Below are 24185 nucleotides of genomic sequence, written 5' to 3'. Positions count from 1 at the left end.
CCGCGAGCTTCTCCTCCTGTCCATACGGTAATCTCTCTACTGTGTGACAGAGAGTCGCGTGGTTATGACGCAATCGTTAGCCTATTTTTACAAAAACTGCTTCTACGAGGCCATAACGTAAGATACAAGGTAATGGAGCCTTTTATACATTTTCGTGTTTCTTTAGAAATAAATAATGGACAAATGGAGTCTTTAAACATCTCAGATGTAAAGTTATTCGCTGTCAAAGTGACGCCAAAAATGAATGGGAGTCAATGGAATGCTAACAGCAGGTGATGGTCTGCTAATCAATGGCGGCCCCCAGAAAAGCTTCAGTTTTGGCTGAAAGATTACCCTTTTGAGCTTCTCAAGAGCGGCTGCACGAGGTCTGATGAGACACAGCTGTTCCACGATTGGCCGGATTCACCACATGACAACGATCACGTGTGTTTTGTGTTTATTCGATCACACCTAAAGCTCACAGATCATTTTTTTATAACACTAAATACTCTTTTCATGTAGTTGCGATGTTATATTGTGTCATGTTTATCAAATTAAAATTGATTAAAAAACGTAGACTCCACTTCATTGATAGTAGCTTATGTTGAACTTTATTCTTGTTCAAACAGACGCTGTATGAAGCAGTACATAAAGTATTGAATGAAAATGTCTCTGAAACATCTGAACTTAATCTATTTTTTGGGAGATTTGGGTCTGGATTTCCAGGCTAGATGATGATGATCTTTAACATTTTATATAATGCTGGGAGGACGGGGCTAGTTGTCACACTTTTTAGTGGGTATTTCTTATTGACAGTTAAAGTTTGTTTTGATAGTCAATTAATATATGGCCAATGTATAAAATAAAACAACTGTTTATGATGGTGATGACAGTCTCGTACTCTCATTCACCTGCGGTTGTATACATCTCTGTGATCACGCGCAGCTGCGATGTGAATTAACTGGATTAACTGGGCAGGTCACGCGCCCGCGGTCACGACAGAGCGCGCGCACGAAAGCACACCAGCGTTTCCAGACAGTGCTGTGAGATTTCCAACTATAGCGAGCTTTTAAGGGTGTTTAGGACACATGCACGAGCACGGAGGTGTGGAGGATCTGATCGAGTGACTTTATAATAATCACATGTGTTCAGCTGGTCAGTATGGCTGGAAACAGTGAGATATCAGAAGGAGAACTCAAGAGAGAGGAGGAGGAATCTGACTGTGATCTGTTCGAGTTTGGAGATGATCTGGAGCTCAATCAGTTTGATGGATTACCATACTCTTCCAGATACTACAGACTCCTGCAGGAGAGGAAAACTCTGCCTGTTTGGAAATACAGACATGAATTCATGACTCTGCTGGAAAAGAATCAGATTGTTATAGTCTCAGGAACAACCAAGACTGGCAAAAGCACACAGGTGAGCATGCTTATTTATCACGCTTCTACTGTATTTACACACCACTTTGTGCTCTTCTTAAATGTCAACATACTAAACTTTTTTTTGACGATTTGTTTACTATATTTGGATGTTTCTTGGCTGAAATGTGCCATTGATTTTACATTCGGCTGGACTGCAAACAAGCCGAGACACTTCATTGACATTTTAGTAATCTCAGGAAAGTGTGTAAATATAGCATCAGTTTTAACTTAAGCACATTAATAAGAAGCACTAAAAATAGTCTGGAGAAACATAAAGCCTACACACTGCCATGAGTGTGAGAGGTTGAACTTCTCGCTTTACTGTTCATTGACCAGCACCTCTTCTTTACTATGAAAATCAATATGCTTTTGAATTGGACTGAGGTCTGTCACAGTTGTGTATTGTCAGAAATAATAATCATTGTCACTTTGTGAGAAAATTAAAGTCTGTCTGTTAATTGTTTTGACAGTGTTTTATGTCTAATCAATTGAGAAAATGGCCTATTCTACATATCTTGGAATAATAACTATGCATTATGAATCCAAATTACTGATGTGTTGTTGCAAAACTTGTATTGGGACTAATAAGCTGTAGCCTATTTAATTTCTTTTTCATTTTAATTCAGTAAATCCCTCTTCCAGTTCGAAATCCTGCGGGTTGCGGCCAATTTCATTTAGATTCCAGACATTCTAGAAATTGAACATAATAATAGATAAACTAAACGCTGTTTCTCCATTGCATGATATGAGTCTCAGACCTGCTGTTTGCATTTGGGCTGATCGTGATTCTTAAATCTGAGCAAATATACTTTACTTCGTTGTAAATGAGGTCATCAGTTGTGTATCATGAGGATGTTTGCTGTGGAGTGAGTCAGTCAGCTTACAACCATTGTGTTTGAACAAACAGTGTTCATTCAGCGGAGGACAAAACTTTGCTTCTGCTTTCATTTTTATATCATTTGAGTGTTGTGCACCTCAAAATAGTTTTTAGAAAATAAGAAATAGTCCTGTCAAATCAACTAATCGCTTCTAATATAAATATTTGTGTATATATATATATATATATATATATATATATATATATGTATATGTATATATATGTATATATATGTATATATATGTATATGTGTGTGTGTGTGTGTGTGTGTGTGTGTGTGTGTGTGTGTGTGTGTGTGTATATACATATACACAACAACATATATGTGTGTGTGTATGTATGGTGTTTGTGTGTGTGTGCGCATATATATATATATATATATATATATATATATATATATATATATATATATATATATATATAATACTTTTATGTTAGATGCGATTAATTGATTTGACAGCACTAGAAATAATACATTAGTGCTAGGTTTAAAACAAGACGAAAATCTAACAATGGAACTGATCAAAATACATTTCTCTTAAAATATGAATATCTTATTATGAAGTCTTATCTTGTGCATTTTTTCTGTTTTAAGAATAGTTGACACCAAGTAATACTGATTAAGAACAGATTTTTTTTTAGATCAGCTTAAATTATCTAAATAAAATAAAATAAAAATAAGAATAAAACAAAATAAAATGTGGGGAGGTTTTTGTCAGACTAAACTTGTTCCTTCTTTTTTTTTTTCATATGCCCTAATTTTGAGTCCTGAATTACACCTGTTATTTAAATCTTGTTTTTAAAAGTGTCTGCTAAAATGTCTCTTTTTGGTCCTTTTTTTAATGATTGGCATTTGAATGGAAGCATATATATATATATAATTGATTTGTTGATTTTGCATAATGCATATTCTGGCATTATGATTTTGCAGTTTGTAAATGTGTATTAAGTAGAAATAGGAAGCCGTGCATCTGTTAAGTTGACCCGACCTGTCTTTAACAGATGCGCAGACATCTCAGACCCGCAGCTGTTAAACACAGTCGAGGACAGATTTTAACGTCGACCGCCGGCAGAGAAAGACTGACACCAAAGCAGTGTGTGTGGCACATAGAGAGAGGAGAGCAACAGGCTAACAGTTGTCATAATCGTTACCTGAAGTGTGTTCCCTGTGTCCTGTAGATCCCTCAGTGGTGTGCCGAGTTCTGTCTGTGTGCGCAGTACCAGAACGGTGTGGTGGTGTGCAGTCAGATCCAGAGACGGCAGGCTGTAGATCTGGCCCTCCGCGTTGCAGACGAGATGGACATCAACATCGGCCACGAGATCGGATACAGCATCCCGCTGGAGACGTGCTGCTCCAACGACACCATTCTCAGGTCTGTGGGAAACTCAGGAAAACCACACTGAAATGCTCACTATTACCAAAGGGTTTCAAGTTTCTGATATTTTATGTTTTGTGGTTTGGTTTGCCCAGTTAAAGTATGAGAAGAATGTGCTCCTCAAATGCATGACACATACTTGAGGCCTTTTTGCATTATTATACGGGTTCACAAGTTCAGGGAGGCATTTCTCTGGCTATGACTTCTCTATGGAGGACTACTGAATAATGTATAAATAAATATATAATAAATAAACATGTAATTTACTGAGATTGAATTGATGTTTAACGTGTCAGAGGATAAAATGCATGGAAAAAAATATTTTTGTTCTATTTTATGTCAATGTGTCTAGTCAAGTATGTATTTTATTTTATTTTATTTTATTTTATTTTATTTTATTTTATTTTATTTTATTTTAGAAATGTGCCTAGATAAATATGCCTTAACCTATTAATAACAAATAATAAAAGAAAAAGGCATATTTTATTTATAAAGCAACGTGTCTAATCAAATATGTCTTTTATTATGTATTTTATGCACACACACTCATTATAAATATTATTAAAACACAGACCTTTATGTTAGATGTGATTAATCATGATGAATTGATTTGGCAGCACTACTAAAAACCAATTAATGAAAAACATTAGATAAAAATCCAATTTTATTTTATAAAAAAATTGTCTAATCAAATGTCTTATTTCATTTTATTATAGAAAATTTATTTTATTTCTTTTAAAGAACTTTGTCTTGTCAAATATGTCTCAAAACCCGTTTATAAAAGCACATAATAAGAGTTGTTTTTTGCTTTTGTTTTTGCTTGTATTTCAGGTCACCAATAATGCTGATAAAACATTTTGTGTGTGTGTGCGCACCTATTTTGTAGCATAAAATTTCAAAACCAAATGTACGTCCTTGGCTGCAGGTACTGCACTGATGACATCCTGCTGCGTGAGATGATGTCGGACCCGATGCTGGAGCATTATGGGGTGGTGGTGATAGACCAGGCCCACGAGAGGACCGTGAGCACTGATGTTCTCCTGGGTCTGCTCAGAGAGGTGCTTCTCCAGCGGCCCGAGCTGCGTGTGGTGGTCCTGTCCGCGCCGCCCGCCTCGGACACTCTCTTCACACACTACGGGAACGTCCCGCGCCTGCAGGTGGACGCCCCGAGCGCCGGTGAAGTGATCCACAGCAACAGCATCAGTTCTGAGAGCTTCTATTCGGCTCTGAGACTCGCTCTGGAGGTCCATCGATCCAGAGAGCCTGGAGACGTAGCAGTGTTTTTAGCTTCTGAGCAGGTGAGGTGGCGTGCGCTAGTGCGTTACAACAGCTCATGCACTGCATGTTATGGGAGCAAAAATATAAGCATTGAGTATTTGGGCAGTTAACCAGAGTTGTTGCAAATTCTACCCTAAGCATAGCCTGGGAAAACCCAGACAACTTCCGGCAAATTTAGGAAATTAAATTACATTTAATAGAGGATTTTAACTGTGACAAGATGATTGACAGGGCAGTTTACATGACAGGATGCACGCGACAGATCCGTCCGATAAAGATGATGAAGTAGTATGTCCCAAAGCTTGCCTACTTTTTTGCTACACATTCAAAAGTAAAAACCTTTTCTTCACAAAAAGAGTACATACTTTTATGGCGTAGTGTAACTTAGGCGAATTGGGACGCAGCATATGGCTTTACACGATGACGATCGCTCTGATTGGTTTTAGGTCTATCCAATTGCGCCCAGAGGCATTTGAGCGACGTCCGTTGGTGACGCCCCTTTGGAAATGAGTTATTAATGAAGCTTTGCCAGACCATAACTCAGTTACTACTGAGAATGGTCTGGTTTTAACCAGGCTACCCTAAGCAGGGATGATTCAGGAACTGGAGAGCTCAATGTTTAGTCTTCTAAATATTCTCACTGACCAATTAGACAGGAGCATTTATGTCAGTGAGATTTTTTTTTTTTTTTATGTTTTTGGAAAGAAGTCTTTTCTTCTCACGAAGGCTGCATTTATTTGATCAAAAATGTAGTAATATTGTGAAATATTACAATTTAAAATATGGGTTTTATATGTGAATATATAGTAAAGTGTAATTTATTCCTGTGATCAAAGGATCAAATTACTCCAGTCTTCAGTGTCACATGATCCTTCAGAAATCATTCTAATAGGATGATTTGCTGCTCAAGAAACATTTCTGATATATTGTCATTGTATTATTAATAGTTGTGCTGTGAAATGCTTTTGTGTAAACCAAACCGTGAAACATTTAGAATGAGCTTTGAGTAAAAAGTTTAAAATAATATTTTCTTGCAATATAAATGTATTTATCGTCTTTTTTTGATCAATTTAATGCCTCCTTGTTGAATAAAAGTATCCATTTCTTTTTTCAAATGACAGGAGTGTAGGTTTCAAGTTCAAGTCTCTCTGATATTCTGGTTTGTTGATAAGGCTTGAGTCCCTTCTTCAATGTTATATTTCACTCTTTCTCTTTCACTCTTATTGGCTTAAAAGTCTGATCACTTAGAAAAATAATAGCACACCAACAAGGGAACAAGTTGCACGCAGAAGATGGGTTAGAGACTTCAAATCCCTAATCATAACTTTTAGCAGTAGCAACAGTAGCTAACAGTGATGCAGCGCTAACACAATGTTCTGCATGAAGTCAATGCCATTGTTGTGTTCAGCAGAATCAGCAGCGTCTGAATGAATGAGTCCACTCAGCTCTTCCACTGTTACTGACTCTCTGCTCCGTAAAATCACATTAATGCCTCTCACAAATCTAAACTGTGTTTGCTCATATTTGGGGTTTGTGACTTGAACAAACTTGTGAGTCAACTTTCGCATACGTTTTGCATTCAGATGGCATTTGTGCATCGGACGGACAGGAATGTTACCTCGAATCATATGTCTTATTGAGTTAAGGTGTTACTTTTCTTATCTGTTGGACACATTTTGTGTTGTTGTTGTTGATAATGGGGTGTGTGTGTGTGTGTGTGTGTTTCAGGAGGTTGTGTGTGCCTGTAATATTCTCACTAAAGAAGCGTCCAGAATGAGTGCATCTCTGGGAGAGCTGTTAGTGGTTCCTCTGTTCCCCGGACACAACGGAATATGTCCACCAATCACAGAAAGCCAACAGACGAGTAGGCGGGTCTTCATTTCCTGTAGCCAATCAGAGGATCTCTTCTGGCCGGTGGACACTATTAGTTTTGTCATTGATACTGGAGTAGAGAAGAGATTAGTGAGTGTGCTGAAAATCATGTCCCAAAAAATGAATTCAACTTTTACTTTTTATATTTGCACTAACAATATGAGTGAAAAGTCTTGTAACAATAAATTAATATTTTCTGTGTGGCATTGTTTTTGTAGGTATATAACCCACGAGTGAGAGCCAGTTCAGAGGTCATCCGACCCATCAGTAGATGTCAAGCCGAAATCCGCAAACGACTGACTGGATCAACAGGTGCGTTAACTTTCAGCAGAATCTGTGCTCAAGCAACGGTTTCTTTAAGACTTAAAAATTGCGTTTACTTAAAGGTGCTCTAAGCGATGTCACGTGTTTTTTAGGCCAAAACATTTTTTGTCACATACAGCAAACATCTCCTCACTATCCGCTAGCTGCCTGTCCCCTGAACACGCTGTTAAAAAACGCGGTCTCTTACCCCTTTTCCACCAACAAGAACCGGGTGCTGGTTCAGAGCCAGAGCCAGAGCTGGTTCAGAGTTGGTTCGACTGACGAGCTTACTAGAACCGGTTTGCCTTTCCACCGGCTAGAGAGCCACAACAGAGCCAGATCTTACGTCACTGTATACGTCTCATGTTGCCCAGCAACCGCTAGTGCGGTAGCGCCAAACACAAACACGCCAGGCTTGTTCGAGATGCATCGGCTTCTCGCAGATCGATCGCCGCGTGACATCAAAGCACTGCGATAGCGATCTAAAAGCACAAGGAGTCGTGTGCTCTTCAAACACCCTGCAACTCCGATCGGTCCCTGCCGCTCCGATGCATCTCGAACAAGCCATCAACAATAACGGACGTTGTAATACTATGGATGCTCATGGATTTGCAAAAATACATCGGAATCCAACGCGTTCGTGCAGCTCGCCGTAACTTACATAGACGGATATTATAATCGAGCTGCTATTAGCTCGACTAGCTGCTATTTAAAAATGGCGGTCACAAGTTTCTATTCGTCTTGTTGGTCACGGTAACCCCGCCCCCAGCCCCTGACGCAAGCGGTTCTTTCTTGGCTCCGTTTTAGACCCTGCAATGATTTGGTGCTACTTAAGAACCAGTTTTACTGGTTCGGAGCTGGTGCTTTGGCGGTGGAAAAACAAAGAACCGATTTGAAACTAGGCTCTGGCTCCGAACCAGCACCAGCTCTGCCTTGGTGGAAAAGGGGTATCTGTAGACAGCCCAGGCTCCACAAACAGCAAGAAAAACAAGCTGGCCCAGCCTGGACCACGAAACATAACAAACAGTGTTCTAGCCAATAACCGACGAGAATGATTTGGGGGGTTAGTGCGTTTGCACATGAAGAGGGGTGTGGGGAGTGGAGGAATGAGAAGCTAGCCTCCGTTTTGTTTGACAATACTTTGAACGTCAACAAGAAGTGACTTCACCCAACATCACTTAGAGCACCTTTAAACAAAGCAACATTGTGCCAATCACAATTCTGTATGCAAATATGTTGCACCAGTTGCATTGCATTATAATGCAAATATTATAATATCATCACCGTCGGTTACTTCATGAATGGCAAAGATTAAATTTAAGTATAAGTCAAAAGGAGATTTTCAAAAACCAACAAATCTGTAAAAGTTTGAATGAGTTTTTGACATTATGAGCTTCATGCTGAATTAATTGTGAAGAAGAATAAAACAGAATTGTCATAATTCTTAGTACAACAAAATTTTCCATTAATTTGTTTGGCTGTTCTGTAGAGAGACATTAGCTTTGTTTCCATCCACCTATTTGTATGTGAATTTTGGGATATCACACATAAAAAAAAAATGTTGGATAGAAATGTCAAGATGTGCATAAATTCTAAAAATGCACAAAAAAACCTTACGTGCTCAATTGAGACGTTTAATTTCTTTATCAGATAAAAAGACATGCATATAAAGTTTGATGGAAACACATTTACAGAATAAATCCCTCGATGTGCAACAGAAAAAAAAAAATGTGACTTTGCCTCAACAGAGGATGGGATTGGATAACTGGACTAACCAGTGGACCAATCACATCGCACAGCGTCTCAAATGTTGGTTTGGTTGTTCTGAAACGCCTGAGCCAAAGTCTGTCATCAGAATGATTTGGTTTAATTTCCTCCCGAAGCGTCTCGCACGATTGTGTTCCCAAACAGCAGCATCTGAGCGCAAGATCACATGACGGCGTTTTTGCAGCATTATTACAGATGTTTTGCACCAATTTCCCAGGAAGTGATGATTTTGTACTCTTGAACTCATGGGATGGATACTGTGCTTTATTCGTAAATGTTTTATGCAATATTTAAAGTGAAATTCGCGATTTTAGATGAAAACGTCAATATTGTCAGTAGTGAATCGATGTTGAATCTGTTGGTTTGAAGGGAAGTGCTTCTGTTTGTATCCTGAGGACATTCAGCTGCCCGCCGAGATCCCTCCTCGGATCCTGGATTCAAACATCACGTCCACAGCGCTCTTTCTGAAGAGGATGGAGGTGGCCGGCATCGGACACTGTGACTTCATTAGCAGACCTGGTGGGTGAGATTTCATTTCTTGTGGGCTAGGATTTCACAGTGGCATAAAAGAACTTTAGAGAGGATCTTCTTCAACATCTAACTTTACAGATTAGAGAAATGTCTCTAAACACATTTCTCTATCTGTCTCTAAGCGGACAGTTTTTACTAAAAGTCTTATGGCGAAGTTCTTTTTCGTTCTTCGCTTTGGAGTAAAAAGAAGTTTGAAATATGTGAGCAGCGATAAACTGTTAGCGAACATCCGGATGCCGCACATTAAGATGAATATGTAAATGTGTGCATGTTTTCCTTTCAACATCAAAATTAACGCAACAACAAAAATGCCAGTGGTGAGAAAACAACAGTTAAGAAAGCATCTGATCATAGTGATGTGGATGTTTGCACCAGCTCTGCAATTCGACACTCCAGTCAAGTCACGTCACGTGTATTTACATGACACTTTATATAACAGATTGCTTAAAACCAGCAGCTTTACAGTATTAAACATCTCTTTCAATTAGAACTTAATTTTCTAGTATAAAGCAGCTCTCCAGTGTGTTCATGTTTTTACTTGTGGAAATGGACTGGAGAAGAAGGCGGAGCCTCAGAGCCACGCCCACCTATTGCATCATCGCCACGGACCAATAGGTTCAAAGGTGGTATTTGTCAAGCTGTTTCGAACTCCCGAAATGAACACAAAACAAAATTAGTTTTGGCCTGATTTTGTTCGAAATGTCACACCAGTTCGTTCTTCGATTTCACTTTGAAGTAAATCGGGCCTTTATTGTAATGTAATCTATAAGTGTTGCTCATATGTGAAGGTGTGCTCGTGCACAGACGGGTTTGCTGGTTGGTGTTCAGGCATGCGTACATTTGCTGAACTGACAACTCTGTGTCTGCTGGGTTTAGACTCATTGTTTCTGGTCACTGTTTGGACTGTGGGAAGCTCAGAGGAGAAAGAGAGATATTCATTAGTGACATAAGCACAGCCAACAGACATAATATAAACAGGAAGAGAAAAGCTCAGTGATGGTGGAAATGTGGAGAACTGCCTGATTAATGGCCCACTAAAGTGCCTTGAAACGTGCAGCGTTATTTAAAGGGATACTTCACCGATTAGCATTAAGCTTTGTATCAGTAGAAACCCGGTAGTATCTTTGAATGACCGTGCTTCCCTCCCTCATGTTCCCCTGAGACGAGAGATTTCTGAATTATGTGTCTGGAAAAAAAACTCAGATGATGCAAAAATCGTCATTTAGCTCATCGGAGGCTCTTTTGTCCAGAGGCGAGAGACTCCAGCCAGTAGGAGGAGCTCGTCCCGCATGTCTTCAACCCGCCCATAGGGGGATCTCACCATAAAACGCCGTCTTTTCAGTTTCGAGTCGACTAGTAGCCTAGTTGTATCATTTCTCCCGATACTGCCCTCTGTAACCGGTAGGCGTGGCTGGAGAGTGGCCTCGTAGGGCAGCGAAGCAAGTGCATTCTGGGAGTTGTTGTCTTTCATCCACATGCGGTGAAATATCCCTTTAATGTTTCGACACAATTTCCACTGAAACAGAAAGACAGGGCGGGACATCGACAAGCTCCTCCCCTTGTTTAAAATAGCCAATAGCGCTTTGTTTACATGCAATTTCCTCCTAATCGCGAACCGTTTCTCCTCCTAATTTCCTCCATATCGCTTTAAAATACAGCATTCAGTGCAAAATTCAAATGGGTCTGGTATGTTTTCTGGTCTGCGGGACTCGATCATATGATCCACTCTGTGCGATCATGTCTCACGTGACACTATTGTGAAAACATACTTTATTCTCCCCGATGGAAAGCATATTACACTGTCTGAACTGTTCCCTATCCCCTATATAGTGCACTATGTTCCATTCACCACATAGAAAATAGTAAATGTGTGAATGAGTGACCGATTTCAGTTGCAGCTTCAGCGTCTATTTATGAAGTAGGGGGCGGAGCTTCAGATTCTAGAGAGCATTTGATTGGACAGAAAATCTGATGAGAAGCTGAAGTGCAGAGCGAATCATTGATCCATATTGGCAGAAGTGAGAGACTCAGTTTTGAATGCTTATATCTTCTACACACTAGCTTATAGATAACGGTAAGGCTAACATATTCATACTAAAAGCCAAAAAACGTCCATTTTGATTTCATGGGGACTTTAAATCAAGTGATTTATTTTTTAGAAATGCCAGAGACAACTGCCCACACTTGTTTCATTAGTTAGCACATGTATAATAAGTCACAGGAAGCACATTTGCATGATGTTCGTTGCTTTACACTTTCCCCTTCCAGATCCGGAGGGGCTCATGCAGGCGCTGGAGGAGCTCGATTATCTCGCTGCTTTGGACAATGATGGAAACCTGTCTGAGATGGGCATCATCATGTCCGAGCTTCCTCTGGATCCACAGATGGCCAAAGCTTTGCTGGCGTCCTGTGAGTTTGACTGCGCCAGTGAGATGCTAACCATCGCTGCAATGCTCACAGGTAATGTTTTAACGTATATCATTACACGGCTCTGTGGAATGCTTGATTCTGATTGGTCAATTGTGCCATCTGGTGGTATGTTATTCCCAGATAACAACCGCTGAAAACAGATAACACACAGTCTCATCCGGGTTTTTCATGGAAGTTTTGCATTTGGTGAGCTAATAAAATATTAAAACTCAGTCGAATCAATATTTTGTGTACAGTTATTTAATTATGTCATCCAGTATCGTGGACTCACAGCTGCTGCCATTTTGTGACTATTGTTTTGTACACTGTTGGATTATAAAATACAAACCGGTATGATTTTATTCAATACCTCTTATCTCCATAATAATTTATGTGGTGAAATGCTGTGTAATAAGTGGTATGACTGTATAGCGTATCTCTTAAATGTCCGTCTAGTTTGAACATTGCAACTGCTCTCTCTTCATGGAAGCTTTGCATTTAAAGACCTAATAAAATATTTCAACTCAGATCAATATTTTGTGTCTAATTATTTACTTATGTGGCAAGTAGCCGTGTAATAAGCAGGATAATGTAGCCTACATCCAGCCGGTTGTTATCTCAGAATAACCCCCTTCAGGCTGATGCAAGCCTCTTTATTCTGAGAGAACAACCGGCTGGATGTACATTATCCCTTTCTTATGTAATAATTTACATCTGTTTCCATCAGCACCAAGCTGCTTCATTGAGCCTCCTGTTGGCATGGTAACAGAAGTCATGCGGTGTCATATGAAGTTCCAGCATCCCGAGGGCGACCACTTCACCCTGATCAACATTTACAACACCTTCAAACGCAGCCAGAAGGAACCATGTGAGCGACGCGCTTTGACTCATGAATGCTCGGGTGGAAGAGCGAGCCCTTTTGACAGATTTGTGTGTGACAGATTTCAGCCAGGAGCAGTGGTGTGAGGAATACTTCCTGAGCTGCGCCTCGCTGCAGACGGCAGACGCCATCAGAGCCCAACTCACTGACATTCTGAAGAGGATCGAGCTTCCCATCTCTGAACCTGCCTTTGGCACCAAGACCAACGCACTCAATATCAAGAGGGCGCTGCTCGCTGGCTACTTCATGCAGGTCTGAATAGTTTTACGCCTTGTGTACGTTTGTATATTAATTAAAATACATACACTGCCGTTCACAAGTTTGGGGTCGCCAAGATTTTTAATGTTTTTAAAAGAGTCTCATCTGCTCAGCAAAGCTGCGTTTATTTAATTAAAAATACAGTAAAAATTGTGAAATATTATTCCAATGTAAATCAGCTGGTTTCTATGTGAATATATAGTAAAGTGTAATTTATTCCTGTGAATTTTCAGCATCATTGTCTTCAGTGTCACATGATCCTTCAGAAATCATTCTAATATGATGATTTGATGATCAAGAAACATTTATGATTGTTGAAAACAGTTCATATTTCTGTGGAAACCATCATACATTTTATTTTTCAGGATTCTTTGATGAATAGAAAGTTCAAAATAACATAATTTATCTGAAATAGAATCTTTTGTAGCATTATAAATGTCTTTACTGCCACTTTTGATCAATTGAATGTGTCCTTGATGAATAAAAGTGTTAATTTCTTTAACTTCTTTCCAAAAAAATAAAAATTCTTACTGACTCCAAACTTGTGAACGGTAGTGTACACTGAACAAAATTATAAACGCAACACTTTTGTTATTGCCCCCATTTTTCATGAGCTGAACTCGAAGATCTAAGACTTTTTCTATGTACACAAAAGGCCTATTTCTCTCAAATAATGTTCACAAATCTGTCTAAATCTGTGTTAGTGAGCACTTCTCCTTTGCCGAGATAATCCATCCACCTCACAGGTGTGGCATAACAAGATGCTTATTAGACAGCTTGATTATTGCACAGGTGTGCCTTAGGCTAACCACAATAAAAGGCCACTCTAAAATGTGCAGTTTTACTGTACTCGGGGGGGTCCGAAAACCAGTCAGTATCTGGTGTGACCACCATTTGCCTCACGCAGTGCAACACATCTCCTTCGCATAGAGTTGATTTGTGATTGATTGTGGCTTATGGAATGTTGGTCCACTTCTCTTCAATGGCTGTGAAGTTGCTGGATATTGGCAGGACCTGAAACACGCTGTCGTATACGCCGATCCAGAGCATCCCAAACATGCTCAATGGGTGACATGTCCGGCGAGTATGCTGGCCATGCAAGAACTGGGATGTTTTCAGCTTCCAAGAATTGTGTACAGATCCTTGCAACATGCCGTGCATTATCATGCTGCAACATGAGGTGATGGTCGTGGATGAATTCGGACTTCTCGGCAAAGGAGAAGTGCTCACTAACACAGATTTAGACAGTTTTGTCTAAAATCTTTATATTTTATCTTCGAATTTTAAATTTTATAACAATTATAGTCCCTTTTTAATCAGAATGTTTCTGTCTCAGGACTCAATGTAGTCTCATTTAAGTAGGTTTTGGGCTTGAATTTGAAGTGTCAGTCATTGATGTGTTTTATGAAGCGTGTCCTGTGTTCTTCAGATCGCCAGAGATGTGGACGGCTCGGGGAATTACTTCATGCTGCTGAATAAACACGTGGCTCAGGTTCACCGTCTGTCTGGTTACGGAGCAAAGGCTCATAAACTGGGTCTGCCGGAGTGGGTTCTGTTCCACGAGTACAACCTCTCCGACGACAACTGCATTCGGACCGTCACACAGATCTCGCCGCAGGCGTACGTATTCCTCCTATCGATGTACAGCTCTTTCTTTAGTCCTTTCCTCCGACTAAAGCTTGCCTACTGCTACAAACATTATTATGCCACGTCACCCAGAGTAATCGTGTTTTTGATGTGTCATCATTAATAATCTAGATTTATAATGGAGAGCTTTTCAGATTATACATCGCATGATATGCATGAGGATTAAACCAGATCAGCTTCAGATCACCTGTGCTATTCTTGGACATTTATTCATTTAGCAGATGTAAACACAACCATTGTGAACGTCCTGGATATTATTATAAATGTTACAAGAATGCAATACTAGCTTTTTAATTAATTAATTCAGCACAATAAACACTGACAAAAAATAAAAACAGAACACTTCATGCAACAATAAACATTTTAATCTGTAGTATGGATGATCTCAAGTTGCATGTTTAATTCAGCCAAGGTGTCCAGTTAACATCTTTGGAAATAAAAATAATTTTTGTACCTCTAATAAAATCAGTTTGCTGTGATAATGTCTTTAACTCTTGGCTGTTGAATCAAAAAATGTTGATGAATATTGCCATAATATTGTTCAAAAGTTTGAGATCTGTAAGAGTTTTATGTTTTTGAAAGAAGTCTCTTTCTATTTGATCAATTATACCATAAAACCAAACCATTAATATTGTGAAATATTATTATAATTTAAAATAGCTGTTTTCTATGTGAATACACTACCGTTCAAAAGTTTGGGGTCAGTAAGACTTTAAAAGAAGTATCTTCTGCTCACCAAGGCTGCATTTATTTGATAAAAAAAAAATAATAATATTGTTAAATATTATGACAATTTAAAATGACTGTTTTCTATTTTAATATATTTTAAAATGTAATTTATTCCTGTGATCAAAGCTGAATTTTCAGCATCATTACTCCAGTCTTCAGTGTCACATGATCCTTCAGAAATCATTCTGATATGATTTGATGCTCAAGAAACATTCATTATTATTATCAATGTTGAAAACAGTTGTGCACAATTTTTTTTTTCAAAATTCTTTGATGAATAGAAAGTTCAAAAGAACAGCATACATATACACTATATTGTAAAATATATCTTATTCCTGTGATCAAAGCTGAATTTTCAGCATCATGTCACATGATCCTTCAGAAATCATTCTAATATGCTGCTCAAGAAACACTTCATATTCTGGTGGAAACAATTTTTACCCAGGATACTTTTGATGAATAGAAAGTTCAAAAGAACAGCATTAATGATGTTATAAATGTAATTGTCCCTGCAGAATACAAGTTTTCCTTTCTTTTAAAAACAAAACCCTGTATAAACAGTAGAATGCCTGCATTTTTTCAGTCTCGTTCCCTTCTTTGTTTTCAGGTTCACTCAAATGGCACCACAGTACTTCTTCTGTAACCTGCCTCCTAGTGAGAGTAAAGAGATCCTGCAGCTCATTCTGGACAGCGACAGGACGGGGCGCGTGAGAGCGAAGCCTCAACCAGCTGCGCCACAGACGGAAGAGGCCGAATCACATGACCGATGTGTCATACAGTGACCTCATCAAAACATGCTTGTGTAAATAGAGTTCAAATGTTTTGTATTGTTCCTTTTGAAAAAGACACTCGAGAATCATGTTTGGGTCATTTATTTTGTGGGTAATTTCAACTGATTATGTACAGAATTAATAAATGATTTCACTGGTTTGGGGTGATTTGTTATCAATCTGTTTTTTGGCCAGTTTAAACATTTTATTACAACCTTAAACTTGACCTGGGACATTTAAAGGAGGGATAGTTCACCCAAAAATGAAAATTCTGTCAGTAATCACTCTCCCTTATGTTGTTCCAACTCCGTAAGACTTTCGTTCATCTTCAGAACACAAATTAAGATATTTTTGATTAAATCTGAGAGCCGTCTCACTCCTTCATAGGCTTCTATGTAATCTCATTCTGCCATTCCAGAAAAATTAGTAAAGACATTGTTAAAATAGTCCAAGTGACTACAGTGGCTCAACCTTAAGATGGCCGACGCTGGTCATGTGTGTGATGCTGGCCAATAGTGAGCCTCTGTTCTGACGTACAACCCAGAAGCGCTGCGCTGTTACGCTATGTGAACTCACTCAGAGAAACACAGAAGAAAATGAATAGTTTAATAAGCCTTCGTTTTTTTTGCGCACAAAAAGTATTCTCGTTGCTTGATAAACTTAAGATTGAGCCACTGTAGTCACTTGGACTATTTTAATGATGTCTTTACTAACTTTTCTGGGCCGGCAGATATCAATTACCTAGCAGTCTATGGAGGAGTGAGACGGCTCTCAGATTTCATCAAAAATATCTTAATTTGAGTTCTGAAGATGAATGAAAGACTTACGGGGTTGGAACAACATGAGGGAGAGTAATTACTGACAGAATTTTCATTTTTGGGTGAACTAACCCTTTAACATCTCATCGAAACTCTTTTCTTGAACAACGTTTAAAAATAAACCACAAGAGGAGCAGAGTTCAGTTTAGACGGTCAGATATTCAGTCATTTTATCTATGATGGTTCCCATCCTGTCCATCGGGATCACCATCACGGTACGGAACGGTTTCAGCGGCACGTCGTCATACGACCACTTTCCAGTCGCGCAGGAGTCAGCCTCGTCCTGAACGGAGTAGCTGAACTTCAGCGTGGCTTGCTGTGAAGAAAAAAGTGTTTAAGAGATGTTCAAAACTGATTCCCAATTAAACCAACAATATGTATTATTAATAAAGCAAACGTCAGTTATGCTTTCATATTGATTACCTCGTAGAAGAACTCCTCCTCATCGTTCACAAACCGGATCTCTTCTTTGGGTTGAGCTTGACCAGATATGCTCTTCTTGGCTGGTTTACAGGTTTTGCTGATCATCAGGTAGAACTGGCATTTACCGCTGGGTTTATTGGTCCTCTGTGCTTCGGCCATTTCCTTCCTGTACAACCAAACAACAGCATTTTCATCAACATGCGGTAAATAATTGCGTCTACAAATCAGAAACACATCAATATGGCAAGCTGTTTTAGCTTAAATTGTACCCAGCGTTACTCGTCGTAATTGCATTTTTACTAGTAATAATTAAATTAGAGAGCTCTACAATTCAATTCTTACTAGAAGCAATTACAATTAGAGAGCTCTCATTGAATTTTTACTAGTAGAAAAAAACGAATTGAAGATATGTATAATTGCAGAGCTCTGTAATTGCATTCTTACTAGTAAAAATTCACTTGTAGAGCTCTTGTAATTTTTACTAGTAATAATTGAATAGGAGAGCTCTCTAATTGTAATGTTTACTAGTAATAATTGAATAAGAGAGCTCTCTAATTGTAATGTATACTAGTAATAATTGAATAAGAGAGCTCTCTAATTGTAATTTTTACCAGTAATAATTGAATAAGAGAGCTCTCTAATTGTAATTTTTACTAGTAATAATTAAATAAGAGAGCTCTCTAATTGTAATGTTTACTAGTAATAATTGAATAAGAGAGCTCTCTAATTGTAATTTTTACTAGTAATAATTAAATAAGAGAGCTCTCTAATTGTAATTTTTACTAGTAATTGAATAAGAGAGCTCTCTAATTTTAATGTTTACTAGTAATAATTGAATAAGAGAGCTCTCTAATTGTAATGTATACTAGTAATAATTAAATAAGAGAGCTCTCTAATTGTAATTTTTACTAGTAATTGAATAAGAGAGCTCTCTAATTTTAATGTTTACTAGTAATAATTGAATAAGAGAGCTCTCTAATTGTAATTTTTACCAGTAATAATTGAATAAGAGAGCTCTCTAATTGTAATTTTTACTAGTAATAATTAAATAAGAGAGCTCTCTAATTGTAATGTTTACTAGTAATAATTGAATAAGAGAGCTCTCTAATTGTAATTTTTACTAGTAATAATTAAATAAGAGAGCTCTCTAATTGTAATTTTTACTAGTAATTGAATAAGAGAGCTCTCTAATTTTAATGTTTACTAGTAATAATTGAATAAGAGAGCTCTCTAATTATAATGTATACTAGTAATAATTGAATAAGAGAGCTCTCTAATTATAATGTTTACTAGTAATAATTGAATAAGAGCTCTCTAATTGTAATTTTTACTAGTAATAATTGAATAAGAGAGCTCTCTAATTGTAATTTTTACCAGTAATAATTGAATAAGAGAGCTCTCTAATTGTATTTTTTACTAGTAATAATTAAATAAGAGAGCTCTCTAATTGTAATGTTTACTAGTAATAATTGAATAAGAGAGCTCTCTAATTGTAATGTTTACTAGTAATAATTGAATAAGAGAGCTCTCTAATTGTAATGTATACTAGTAATAATTGAATAAGAGAGCTCTCTAATTGTAATGTTTACTAGTAATAATTGAATAAGAGAGCTCTCTAATTGTAATGTTTACTAGTAATAATTGAATAAGAGAGCTCTCTAATTGTAATGTTTACTAGTAATAATTGAATAAGAGAGCTCTCTAATTGTAATTTTTACTAGTAATAATTGAATAAGAGAGCTCTCTAATTGTAATGTTTACTAGTAATAATTGAATAAGAGAGCTCTCTAATTGTAATGTTTACCAGTAATAATTGAATAAGAGAGCTCTCTAATTGTAATGTTTACTAGTAATAATTGAATAAGAGAGCTCTCTAATTGTAATGTATACTAGTAATAATTGAATAAGAGAGCTCTCTAATTGTAATGTTTACTAGTAATAATTGAATGAGCTCTCTAATTGTAATTTTTACTAGTAATAATTGAATAAGAGAGCTCTCTAATTGTAATGTTTACTAGTAATAATTGAATAAGAGAGCTCTCTAATTGTAATTTTTACTAGTAATAATTGAATAAGAGAGCTCTCTTATTGTAATGTTTACCAGTAATAATTGAATAAGAGAGCTCTCTAATTATAATGTTTACTAGTAATAATTGAATAAGAGCTCTCTAATTGTAATTTTTACTAGTAATAATTGAATAAGAGAGCTCTCTAATTGTAATTTTTACCAGTAATAATTGAATAAGAGAGCTCTCTAATTGTAATTTTTACTAGTAATAATTAAATAAGAGAGCTCTCTAATTGTAATGTTTACTAGTAATAATTGAATAAGAGAGCTCTCTAATTGTAATGTTTACTAGTAATAATTGAATAAGAGAGCTCTCTAATTGTAATGTTTACTAGTAATAATTGAATAAGAGAGCTCTCTAATTGTAATTTTTACTAGTAATAATTGAATAAGAGAGCTCTCTAATTGTAATTTTTACTAGTAATAATTGAATAAGAGAGCTCTCTAATTGTAATGTATACTAATAATAATTGAATAAGAGAGCTCTCTAATTGTAATGTTTACTAGTAATAATTGAATGAGCTCTCTAATTGTAATGTTTACTAGTAATAATTGAATAAGAGAGCTCTCTTATTGTAATGTTTACCAGTAATAATTGAATAAGAGAGCTCTCTAATTGTAATTTTTACCAGTAATAATTGAATAAGAGAGCTCTCTAATTGTAATTTTTACTAGTAATAATTGAATAAGAGAGCTCTCTAATTGTAATGTTTACTAGTAATAATTGAATGAGCTCTCTAATTGTAATTTTTACTAGTAATAATTGAATAAGAGAGCTCTCTAATTGTAATGTTTACTAGTAATAATTGAATAAGAGAGCTCTCTAATTGTAATTTTTACTAGTAATAATTGAATAAGAGAGCTCTCTTATTGTAATGTTTACCAGTAATAATTGAATAAGAGAGCTCTCTAATTGTAATTTTTACCAGTAATAATTGAATAAGAGAGCTCTCTAATTGTAATTTTTACTAGTAATAATTGAATAAGAGAGCTCTCTAATTGTAATGTTTACTAGTAATAATTGAATGAGCTCTCTAATTGTAATTTTTACTAGTAATAATTGAATAAGAGAGCTCTCTAATTGTAATGTTTACTAGTAATAATTGAATAAGAGAGCTCTCTAATTGTAATTTTTACTAGTAATAATTGAATAAGAAAGCTCTCTAATTGAATTCTTACTAGTAATAATGCAATTACGACGAGTAACGCTGGGTACAATTTAAGATAAAACGGTTTGCCATACATCAAACTAGTTCTGTCAAGCAGATATTGAACGTTCTAGCAGAACTGAATCATTTCAGAAAACACTGTATATCAGTGGTATATACACAGTTACATTTTTCCAGATGGAAACAGGGATTTTGGGGATGTGATTTTGCTTATCTATGCATTGACCCACATAAGAGATACTATTACATAAGATCCTTAAAAAGCCACGAGATGGAATTAGTGCCGCCCGCAAACAGTCAATAACATCAAAACACCTTCAGCCTGACACAACATGAGAGCATCAACAGAGTGACGGATATCTGTGCATCTGCTAGTTGGATGACAGTGAGTGACAATGGAAAAACTGGGGATGGTAATTGTTTAAGTGCCACTATTTTTGCAGGTTGCTAATTTTGTTTTGGAGTCTACTACAACAGGTTCACATTAGAGGATGGATACCCGACCCGAGCCCGACGGACCGGGTTCAGACAGATATTTAGAAATTATGTTTGGGTCGGGTTCGGTCACATCAGCGCGATAAGGCATTGAACAATTTAAATTTAAAACAGCTTATTATGTAGGTAGCCAATGTGCCTGATGCTTTCACTTGATGCAAACGTTCATTTTTGTGATTAAAATACATGTCAAATATTAGGCCTACCGTAACAACTCTGAATGCCTTCCTACAGTTGCTTAATAAAAGCGGGCTTTCCACACAAACAAACCTACATGTGTCATTAGTATGAGAATAAAATGGGATTTTAACTGTCTGTCTCGGGTCGGGTTCGGACAGAAAAATTCGGCCCGATCTGCACTCTAGTTCACATGCATCCAAGATCAAAAAACTCTAATTAAAAATAGGCCCTTTAAAAAGTGTGATACCTGCTTGAGATTTTGATAAAATATAGTTTTTTGTATTGTTCATGCACATCAAATTTTTTATAAAGTCACCTTTTTAACAATTTGAATGTTTTAACCCTATTTCATGCACGCAGCTGCATTATCTTCAGATCCACACACTCCCTCTGCTGGTTAGATCTGTTGAACACTTACTGGAGTTGTTTGTGCATCGGTAGGGCGATCTGTGGCGGGACGTTGACGAATCTCTCGCTCAGCAGCAGCCCGACTGAGGGCCCGTTACCCGACAGAAGCTGCTCGAACCTCTCCTGAACATCCAGAGAGCTGGAATTCACACACTGCTCTATAATCATGTCCTTCAGCTTCTCCAGACACTCCACACCCTGTTCAACACACACACAGCCATCAGAAAACCAGACAGGAACACAAACAGTTTTTTGTACATTCCAGATCCCCAACATAAAGCATATTCATGTTAGCATTCATAAATATGAGTATTATTATGAGTCTCTCGCCTGTCTCTCTGTGAGGTTCACCATGCTGATGAATCCAAACACCTCATCTGTGTCGCCCTCGTCATCACTGTCCTCCAGTACCTCAGCTTGCTGGAGCAAGAACACAGAAAATATTCAAAAACATGCATTGATAATATGATCATTAAGGACACAACCAGATTAATCCTGATGTCCAATACATTGGTTATTATTATGGTTATTATCAATGTATTTTAAGTCAAGTCAAGTCAAGTTTATTTAAACAGCGCTTTTCACAACACAGATTGTATCAAAGCAGCTTCACAGTATTAAATTAAAATAATACATCAATGTTTGTTTCTAGTGGAAAACGTCCATGTTTGGTAATGCTGATCAATAGTATTGTTGATTGATTAATTAAATTAAATTAAATATCCCCAATATTAAGGAAGAGACTTTAAATTGTTTAGATGCCACGGACCCCCAAATGTGATCATCCTATATATGATAATGAATGTAAAGATTTATGAGAAAATAGTATGTGTGTCAGATCTTAAAGTGACAGAAGCCTAATAATCCTGCAGCTGTCTGTCATTAATGATAATCAAAGAACAAAAGAAAAAGAGAAAACCACTCACTGCTCTTGACTTAATAACTTTGGCAGCTTTAATATGGATTAATCTAGATTTAATTTATAATTTATGCAGTGAAGACTGTGCAGTGTTTGATAACTTTATTCACTTTCTGTATATATCCTACCTGAAAATCTTAAAGCACTGTTTACAAGGTTACATGGTTTCAAAAGCAACGAGAACAATAACTTTTTGTGCATTTTGACAGAATAAGTAAATAGACCAAAAGAATAAAAAATAAACCCTTATATATTGAAGGCACAGGACATTTATTAATATGGGAAGAAGTTTTGAGTTCACTTAAATTAAAAGTTGCTATAATATTTAATGCCTAATACTAAATGTTAAAATTGATAGCTTTAATGCTGAATGGCACTGTCATTAAACAAATATTTAAAATATAGGCTACGGTCTTTGTTTCTACATTAATTTGGAGATTAAATGTGAAATTATTACAATATAAAATATATATTTAAAAAAAACATTAATGTTAGGTGTGATTAATTACAGAAAAATGTGATTAGTTAATTTTTTAATCGATTGAAAGCACTATTGTTTTATTTATTTTAATCATTTTATTTAAAACGTATTTTCTTATTTTTCTCTAAACCTTTCCACGGACCACCCTGATTACAATGAATGTAACGTTACATAACATTACTGTAAATCTGTTAATTAAATACACAGTTATGGGCAGTAAAGTTATATTAATATTTAAATGAGTCTCACCCTGATAACACTGCCAATGTGATTCTGCTGAATGATGATGTCAGTGAGATCAGAGGTGTTCACGTGAGACTTCAGGAACAGCTGGAAAAACAAAAACATACATACATATATGTATATAAATATAGATATAAATATGTGTGTGTATGTAACGTATAATTCGTTGTTGCCATTTTAATCTCTACTTCTGTATATTTAGTGCTACACAAACACTGACGTCCGTAACGTACCTGTTGCAGAAGGGTTTTAATGCCGTGAAAGTCGTTGTCAGTTATCGCGTGTGCTTCAAAATCCACGACGACCTCCTGAACCCAAAATACATATATTGCTCATTAAACAGCGTGTTTAAACGCAAAACCAGCCTGGCCTGCACATCACGATATTTTTTGGTTGCAATAACAATTAAAATAGCAACTTACCTCGTTTATTTCTTGTTCTGAATCTTCACTTCCCTCGTCCCCAGAGTCTTCCAGACCCTCGTCCGAGCTTTCATTGCTGTCTTGGGGGTTTTGACCCGTTTCAATAGCTCGCCGCTTCGCAGATGAAGCCATGCTGCTCCAATATAGCACGCAGGAAACAGACACGAGTTTACGCACAGCGACGTTTTGTGTTATCCACATGTTAGGAAACTGATGAGTCTTATCGGCCATCTTGGCTCACAGTAGACGTATGGGCAACATGCACAATACCCCCCTGCACAAGATCCACAATGGCGTCTGTTTCAGATCGCTGTGTTGGGAAGCAGAAGATACCATATTTTACAGAGGGGTGCTGCGTGAAAATCATTAATTATTTATTAAGAAAGCAATGACGCTGAATCACGTTTTAAATAATAATGTGTGGCCTATATATAGACATATTAATATAGCCCCGATAGTTTA

General features: G+C 37.0%; 2 protein-coding genes across 6 annotated transcripts; one reads left to right on the top strand and one right to left on the bottom strand.

Annotated features, from left to right (window-relative positions):
- The first annotated feature begins 928 nt into the window (after positions 1-928).
- Positions 929-16294, top strand: dhx32a (DEAH (Asp-Glu-Ala-His) box polypeptide 32a). Its single transcript, XM_081393438.1, has 11 exons — positions 929-1398; positions 3457-3650; positions 4579-4951; positions 6660-6893; positions 7022-7115; positions 9243-9392; positions 11673-11864; positions 12541-12681; positions 12755-12945; positions 14381-14571; positions 15935-16294. Exons 1-11 carry the CDS (start codon positions 1141-1143, stop codon positions 16107-16109), a joined length of 2193 nt encoding a protein of 730 aa, XP_081249564.1. The 5' UTR covers positions 929-1140; the 3' UTR covers positions 16110-16294.
- On the bottom strand, positions 16184-24128 carry bccip (BRCA2 and CDKN1A interacting protein). Of its 5 annotated transcripts, none has more exons than XR_014032138.1 (8): positions 23724-24128; positions 23535-23609; positions 23308-23388; positions 21989-22078; positions 21669-21856; positions 17339-17504; positions 16996-17231; positions 16184-16469 (listed from the first exon to the last, which is right to left on the bottom strand). XR_014032138.1 is itself a non-coding variant. In XM_081393439.1 (7 exons), exons 1-7 carry the CDS (start codon positions 23952-23954, stop codon positions 17061-17063), a joined length of 1002 nt encoding a protein of 333 aa, XP_081249565.1. In that variant the 5' UTR covers positions 23955-24128; the 3' UTR covers positions 16184-17060. The 5 variants fall into 5 exon arrangements, 1 of the variants encoding a protein (XP_081249565.1); XR_014032139.1 differs by having other exon boundaries at positions 16184-16368; XR_014032140.1 differs by having other exon boundaries at positions 16184-16383; positions 17009-17231.
- Positions 24129-24185: the final 57 nt, after the last annotated feature.

The sequence above is a fragment of the Scardinius erythrophthalmus genome (genome assembly GCF_964197995.2).
Source record: "Scardinius erythrophthalmus genome assembly, chromosome: 18".
Taxonomy (NCBI): Eukaryota; Metazoa; Chordata; class Actinopteri; order Cypriniformes; family Leuciscidae; genus Scardinius; species Scardinius erythrophthalmus.
Note: the sequence above shows the minus strand (reverse complement) of the source record. Positions and strands in the feature narration are given on the sequence as shown.

Bases quoted from the DNA above. Each gene is read 5' to 3' on its own strand.
- dhx32a (XM_081393438.1), top strand. From the start codon at position 1,141: ATGGCTGGAAACAGTGAGATATCAGAAGGAGAACTCAAGAGAGAGGAG. The intron at 9,393-11,672 runs GTGGGTGAGATT...TTCCCCTTCCAG, and splicing joins TGACTTCATTAGCAGACCTG to ATCCGGAGGGGCTCATGCAG. The intron at 14,572-15,934 runs GTACGTATTCCT...CTTTGTTTTCAG, and splicing joins ACACAGATCTCGCCGCAGGC to GTTCACTCAAATGGCACCAC.
- bccip (XM_081393439.1), bottom strand. From the start codon at position 23,954: ATGGCCGATAAGACTCATCAGTTTCCTAACATGTGGATAACACAAAAC. The intron at 23,389-23,534 runs GTACGTTACGGA...TTGTTTTTCCAG, and splicing joins TTAAAACCCTTCTGCAACAG to CTGTTCCTGAAGTCTCACGT. The intron at 17,232-17,338 runs GTAATCAATATG...TTTTCTTCACAG, and splicing joins AGGAGGAGTTCTTCTACGAG to CAAGCCACGCTGAAGTTCAG.